Source organism: Erinaceus europaeus, chromosome 14 (genome assembly GCF_950295315.1).
Source record: "Erinaceus europaeus chromosome 14, mEriEur2.1, whole genome shotgun sequence".
Classification (NCBI taxonomy): Eukaryota; Metazoa; Chordata; class Mammalia; order Eulipotyphla; family Erinaceidae; genus Erinaceus; species Erinaceus europaeus.
Genome location: NC_080175.1, coordinates 5,538,174 through 5,545,514, shown reverse-complemented (window position 1 = coordinate 5,545,514; position 7,341 = coordinate 5,538,174). Strand labels below are relative to the sequence as shown.

The 7,341-nt window shown below is 47.3% G+C and overlaps 1 protein-coding gene across 1 annotated transcript; it reads right to left on the bottom strand.

Moving 5' to 3' along the window:
• Positions 1 to 604: 604 nt before the first annotated feature.
• On the bottom strand, positions 605 to 4,813 carry C14H10orf120 (chromosome 14 C10orf120 homolog). Its single transcript, XM_007519687.2, has 3 exons — positions 4,177 to 4,813; positions 3,123 to 3,198; positions 605 to 1,351 (listed from the first exon to the last, which is right to left on the bottom strand). Exons 1-3 carry the CDS (start codon positions 4,473 to 4,475, stop codon positions 626 to 628), a joined length of 1,101 nt encoding a protein of 366 aa, XP_007519749.2. The 5' UTR covers positions 4,476 to 4,813; the 3' UTR covers positions 605 to 625.
• Between the last annotated feature and the right edge of the window lie 2,528 nt (positions 4,814 to 7,341).

Here is a 7,341-nt window from a genome sequence, read left to right as displayed (position 1 = left end):
GACACCACTTTGCTGTTGACAAAATGGAGCTGAGGGCGATAATGTTAAGCCACGTGAAGTGAGGAAGTAAAGGACCACTAGTGGATGGTTTCACTGATTTGTGAAATAGAGATAACTAAAGGGGCTGGGTGCTGATGCACCGGGTAGAGCGCATATGTTACAATACACAAGGATCCAGGTTCAAGTTCCTAGTCCCCACCTGCATGGGGAAAGCTTTGCGGGTGATGAAGCAGGGCTGCAGGTGTCTCTCTGCTTCTCTCCCTCTCTGTCTCCCCCTTCCTCTTGATTTCTGGCTGTCTCCATCCAATAAATAAATAAAGAGAATAAATTTTTTAAAAATACCCCCTTGTAGCACACTCCTACAGCAGTAGACTGCTGATAGAGACCTTGGTGTGAACAAGTGCCATGTGAGTTTATACTGGGCTGTGGGGGACAGTGAGAGTAAGTTTCTGATACCCAGGAAGTCTTGGTATGTGGGTCTGACAGAAGCCTCCCTTAGCACTGGAAGGAAGGAAGGAAGGAAGGAAGGAAGGAAGGAAGGAAATGCCGGGAGGAGAAGCAAGGGACAGAGATGCAGGAGTGAAAAGAAGCAGGACAGTCAGTCGCCATGTTGACACGTAAGGCTTTAGGACAAGTTCTCTGCATACAGGCCCTGTTCTGGCAGGTGCTGGATCTTTCTGTCACTGAGAAAGATTCCCTGGGAGAGAAAATGCTGGTACAAGAGTAGGAGGTCGCCAGGGAATTCCTCCACGGGGAGCAGATTCCTGTTGGTTAAGCCAGCAATGAACCTTTCAGCTTTCTTTGCGGGCAGGAAGGGTTTCCGGTCTCGCGGGTGGCACGTGAAACAGGTTTTCCGTTCTTCGGACTTGAAGATGATGTCCATTTTTATCTTCCGTCTCTGAGTAGCTTTGTTCTCGGTCTCATGTTTCTCCGCAGTCATGCAGGAATCAGTCCCGTCATCTTCCTGACAGACCCTGCACCTGTCGGCTTCTGCTGGTGTACTCAGGAAGCCTCCAGACAGGAGTGAAGCACTTTTCAGCTTTTCAGTGTTAGGCACCAAATGCTGATTGTTCAGGGCCCGAGCAAACTGCATCCTGGCCACATGTTTGCTGATGTTACACTTCTCCCGTTCTGGCATTCTGAACTTCTCAGGGGGCAAGATCACCTTCGCCTCCCATGTCTTTTCGAGGGGCACGCCAAGGACAGATGGAAGGGACAGCTGCTTTTTGTAGTTCATGGCCAGCTTGTAATCCGAAGACAGCTGTTTCAGTTCTTTGAGCATAGTCCTTTCCTCCTCTTGCTTTTGAGTCATGAACCTCCTTGATGCCACGGTATGAACACCCCCTAGATGCTGACAACAGGCGGGGACTGTTAGGATCTTCAGTGGATAAGGGTGGGGGCCCCACGATGGCACCGCCTCAGTTAGCCACACCTCCCCCTTGTTGTGTCTCCTGCTGAGTGTGTCTGAGCCCCAGTACAGTGGACAAGAGGGCACAACTATGAGGTCAGACAGCCCTGACTTCAGAGTTTGACTCCCCTTCTCACTTGCTAGGAATTGGAAGCGATGTACTGGGTGTATATATATCATTGGGGGCTAATGGTTTACGGTACACTCGTTGACACATAGGTACAAGCCCTCATTTCCTCTTGATAGGTGTCTGGGTGTCTGAGAGACACCCTCTACCCCACCCAGCCTACGACACCCTCCCCCACAGTGTGGTAGGGCCCCACAGCCCCTTCATTTCACCCCTTTCTCTCCTTCCCCAGAGTCCTTGCTTTGGTGCAATATGCCACACCAAGTCCGAATTTCATCTTTTGTCCTCCATTACTGTCTTTGCTTCTTTTTCTTTTTCTTAATCTTTAATTTATTCATTTATTGGATAGAGACAGAGAGAAACTGAAAGGGAAGGGGAGAGAGAGAGAGATAGACCTACAGACATGCTTCATCACTCATGAAGCTTCCCCCTGCAGGTGGGGACCAGGGGTTTGAACCTGGGTCCTTGTGCATGGTAGTATGGGTGCTCAGCTGAGTCTGCCACCACCTGGCCCCCTGTCCTTGTTTCTCAAGCTCCACCATTCAGTATTGGTTCTTCTCTTTCTGGATTATCTCACTCAGCATGATCCCAAACATATTGATATTCAAAAGTCCACCTGCATATTAGATGTCAGGCTCAGGCAAAAACTAGTAAAGTCATGGCCCCCTTGGAATATACCTAAAATGGACCCACTAGCTTTTTCCAAATTGGAGACCCCAAAACTTCATCTGCAATATTCCAGCCTTTAGGTTCATGATTAGTCAACAATTTGCTCTGCTTTCTATCTTAACTCTTTCAGCCCCCAGGTTCCAGATGCTACAATGATGCCAACTGGACTTTCCTGGGCAGACGACACCACCAATGTGTCCTGGAACCCCGCTTCCCCAGAGCCCTGCTCCACTAGGGAAAGAGAGAGACAGGCTGGGAGTATGGATCAACCTGTCAACTCCCATGTTCACCAGGAAAGCAATTATAGCAGCCAAACCTTCCACTTTCTGCATCCCACAATAACCCTGGGTCCATACTCTCAGAGGGATAAAGAACAGAAAAGTTATCAGGGGAGGGGAGGGGATACAGAGTTCTGGTGGTGGGAATTGTGTGGAATTGTGCCTCTCTCATCCTATGGTCTTGTCCATATTTCCATTATTTTAATAAAAAATTTTTAAAAGGCCACTTTCAAAGACTTCCATCAGAAAGTATATGTAAGTGGACGGCAGGGCTTATCACTAGCCCTATTCCATGTCAAACGTATTATTTTGTTTTGTCTGGAGGAGGCAGTGGGGATTGAATCCAGCACCTCAGACACACAAGGCATGCTCTCCAGCCCAGAGCTGTACCCCAGCCCTCAAGACAGCATATGTGAAACTTGCAAGTGCGGGGGGGGGGGGGCTCCAGAAAAAGCCACTTCCCGTTGTTTGCCATCCCATGAGCTGATATTCCTAGCTGGGACGTTGAAATGAGGTGGGATTCACTCAGTTAGCACCAGTCCACCATTTGGCAACCCTCTCTGCTCTTCAGGTGTCTGGACCTCCAGCCTAATTGCCTCGCTCCCATGGGACTTCCTGACTCACCAACATTAGCACTTACCAGCAACTCTCTTTCCAAGTGAGAGTATTTCCCAGGGGCAATGCATGGGTCTAACTTGTGGGATTTGCTGCATGTCCTGGGAAGCAGAGAAACAGGTGTATTAAGATTTTAAAAAGGGGGGGGCAGGCAATGGCGCACGCTGTTAAGCACACATAGTACAAAGCTCAAGGACCCACACAAGGATTCAGGTTCAAGCCCTCAGTTCCCCACCTGCAGTGGGAGGGATGCTTCAGAAGTGGTGACGCAGGTTTGCAGGTGTCTACCTTTCTCCCTCTCCCCTCTCAATTTCTGACTATCTTATCCAGTAAAATGGAAAAATAAATAAATAACCACCAGGAGTAGTGGATTTGTAGTGCTGGCACTGAGCCCCAGAGGTAGCACACTGGTGGCAAATAAACAGCTAAACAAACAAGCAAACAAAGCATCCTTCCTAGTCTCCTCTCTTTCAGGGAGATGTGTTCACACTGAATGGACTGCAGCTGGGCCTCTGTGACCAGGATGTTTGGAGCCTTCGCATGGATTCCTTGTCTCATTCTGACCCAGATGGGAAGAAATGGGCTAGGTGTTGGGAAATCGTGCAGATGTGGTCGAACACTGGCAGGGCCCATAAACCACTATATTTCCTTGCAAGTATTATTTACAGATCCCCACCATGTTACCCCCTCAGGGTATTGCTAATTCAGTTAAAACCAGTGCAACAGTTGCTAAGGATGCTTCCACCTTCCCAACATGCCTTTTGCCTCTCTCCACCCCCTTTCCTAGCCAATCCCGTCCTGACTTGCCACTTCCGGAATCCTCCCATAAAAGCCTCTCCTATTTCCGCTTTTGCTCTCTGCTCTTTTCTCTTCCGCGACCTGACCTGGGGAAGGGCTGGTGGGCATAGTGGGAGGTGGCCATTTTGCTAGCTCCATGTGGCCTGAACCGCTATGCTCACACCCAATTCTGGGGCGTCCGCGTAAATAACAATTTGTGTTCCCGCTCTGCCAAGAGTTCCTGGTCTCTTCTCTCTCCCCCACAACACAACCCAACAGCTAGGAGCCTGTATTACACTAACCATGATAGTAAAGTAGGACAGAAGTCCTTCTGGTGACATGAGTCTTGATCCTGAAAGTCGTCAATTTGATTCCAAGTTTTGATTGATATTCCCTTCTTCTTTGACTTGCCAGCCATAAAATTCTTTTCCTGAGCCCTGGCACTTCTAATCCACCGTTTCTCAATCTTCTGGCAGTCATTCTCCCACTTTCTGATCATACTTGGCTGCAGGCTAAATGGAGAGCTGTTAATGATTACAGTTTCTTGCCCAAAAAGTGTGTTGCGAAGCCCAGGGACACTGGCTTGCTCTTGTCGCATCATAACTGACCCCCTGGTAGCAGCTATTGTGAGGTCTGAGTTGAAAGTTATCCAGGGACCCTTCAGATGAAATGGACACAGCCTGGCTTGCTGCTGACAAACTGGAGTTCTGAGGAACAGAGTGGCCACTCAGAAGCCCTCAAAGCCTGCAGAGATCTTTTGGAATGAAGGCCTAATCAGACCACATCTTTCTTTCTCTCCCTAGTATTTGCTTGCCTTTCCCATCTTGGTCCTCATGCTCCATCAGTAGTTGTCTCCCTGAGTTCTGGAAGGAACATCAGGACTGCTGTACCTGTGTCCCCACGTCCAGAATACTGCTTCTCCCCTGGGGACCTGCTAGTTTATGAGATCCCAGTGCAACTGCTGCTTCCCCTCCAAAGAGTTTCTGGTTGAATAAGCCATCCCTTTGTCTGTGCTACGGCCACACTTTCTGCTTTGTGACATATTAGTTGTCCAGCCAATCTGCCTGTTCCTTTACTCAGAAGAGCATGCAGGGGGCTGAGTGGCACAGCACAGTAGGTTAAGCACACATGGCATGAAGCCCAAGGACTGGCACAAGGATCCCAGTTTGAGCCCACAGCTTCCCCCCCTCACCTGCAGGGGGGTCACTTCACAATTGGTGAAGCATGTCTGCAGGTGTCAATCTTTCTCTTCCTCTCTTCTCTCGATTTTTCTCTATCCTATTCAACAGCAATAACAACATGAATGACAACAAGGGCAACAACAAGGATGACAACAAGGGCAACAACAACAACAACAAAAGGCCTCCAGGAGCAGTGGATTCATAGTGTAGGCTCTAAGCCCCAGCGGTAACCCTGGAGGCAAAAAAAGGGGGGGATGTGCCAATAGTCTTAGGTTTTGCCCTGCTCTTGTATGACACAGGGTCTGTTGTAAAACAGAAGTTCAGATTTCAGCCTCAATAAGCAATCATCCTAGCTCCTTGGTCAAAGGTGAGTTCAATGTAGACCTATGTTCATAGCAGCACAGTGTGTAATAGCCAAAACCCGGATGCAACCCAGGTGTCCAACAACAGATGAGTGGATGAGGAAGTTGTGGTCTATATGCACAATAGAATACTACTCAGCTATTAAAAATGATGAATTCATCTTCTTTGCCTCATCTTGGATGGAGCTTGTAGGAATCCTGTGAAGTGAGATCAGCCAGAAAGAGAAGGATGAATATGGGATGATCTCACTCATGGACAGAAATTGAGAGACAAGAACAAAAAGGAGAAACACAAAGCAGAACTTGGACTGGGTTTGGTGTATTGCACCAAAATAAAGGACTCTGGGGTTGAGGGGAGGGGGCTTCAGGTTCTGACGCACAATGGTGGGGAAGGACCTAGGCAGCAGTGGTGGGGGAGACAAAGAAAGCAGAACCAAATCTAAACTCAGGTTCTGAGAAGAGAATGGTGATCCTTGGAAGGAAAGGGCTTGGCAGATGCTATGAAGGGAATCAACTGAGTGATGGGGGGTGCATGGGACTGGAAATCAAGTTTTGTTGGGGAGGAGAAGGTAGCATAGACAGATATCATTAACTTATCATATTATATTCATGAGACCTGTGTAATGTTAAAACAAACCTTATTTCAATAAAAAGCTAAAAATAAAAAAAGTCATCTGGCAGTGTACTTGTCAGCAATCACAAATGCATTTGCCCTTTGATCTGATTTATGTACAAAGCAAATATGCAAAGAATCAGTGCAGCCTTGCTTGAGGTGACAAGCTCAAATGTCCATAAGTAGAGGATTGGTCAGCAGTCTAGCTGGCCACACAGTGAGGATCTACAGAGGAAAAATAGGGTTATGGGAACAATAAAGTTCAAAGAGGCAAAATCTTTATTTATGTGGAAATATCACCAAGAATTAATGTAAAGGGCCAAAAAAACAGGGCACAAAATTATACAAATTATGAACTATCTTTTTTTTGCATTGAGAATGAAAGCAAACATCTTGTGTACCTATGTACATATAGAGAAATTCTGTCCTAATACATAAAAATAATTTAAAATATTCTCTAAGGTGGACAGCTGGGAGATGATTAAGTGGTTGGAAAGAACCTTTTCAATGTGCTTACTATTATTATTATTATTACTGTTACTACTACTACCTCCAGGGCTATTGCTGGGGCTTGGTGCCTGCACTATAAATCCACTGCTCCTGGAGGCCACTTTTTTTTCCATTTTGTTGCCTTTTTGTTATTTTTATTGCTGTTGTTGTTGGATAAGACAGACAAAAATGGAGAGAGGAGGGAAAGACAGAGAGGAGGAGAGAACTATAGACACCTGCAGACCGGCTTCACTGCTTGTGAAGTGACTCCCCTGCAGGTGGGAAGCTGGGGGCTCGAACCAGGATCCTTTGGTCAGTCCTTTTGCTTCACGTCGTGTGTGCTTAATCTTCTGTGCTACTGCCCAACCCCCGTGCAAGTGTGTTACCCGTTGAAATAACTGTGGTTAGGGAGAGGTGCAGCTCACAGTGGAAGACTGTTACACGGTCTCTGACAAATACAAAAATTTCCCTTTACCGTGGTCCGGGAGGTGGTACAGTGGATAAAGCATCGGACTCTTAAGCATGGGGTCCCGAGTTCAATCCCCGGCAGCACATGTACCAGGGTGATGTCTGGTTCTTTCTCTCTCCTCCTATGCTTCTCATTAATAAATAAATAAAATCTCAAAAACTTCCCTTTACCTGCACCAGGAGATCCAAGTTGAGCTGTTTAGAATTCTGCCTGATACTCAACACCCATGTCACCAACAGCACAACTTCTCCTACCCAGACTCAAGGGCATTGTCCAGAATAGGTGTGATCAGAGAGATCAGTGACGAGGACTCCCAAGCAGACAAGAAAGTGCTTCCTTCATTGCACCTACTC

What these genes read in the sequence shown, in the direction of transcription:
- C14H10orf120 (XM_007519687.2), bottom strand. Translation starts at nt 4,475, where the DNA reads ATGATGCGACAAGAGCAAGCCAGTGTCCCTGGGCTTCGCAACACACTT. An exon ending in TGTCCTACTTTACTATCATG is followed by an intron (nt 3,199 to 4,176) that starts GTTAGTGTAATA and finishes TCTGCTTCCCAG; the next exon opens with GACATGCAGCAAATCCCACA. An exon ending in ACTTGGAAAGAGAGTTGCTG is followed by an intron (nt 1,352 to 3,122) that starts GTAAGTGCTAAT and finishes GCCTGTTGTCAG; the next exon opens with CATCTAGGGGGTGTTCATAC.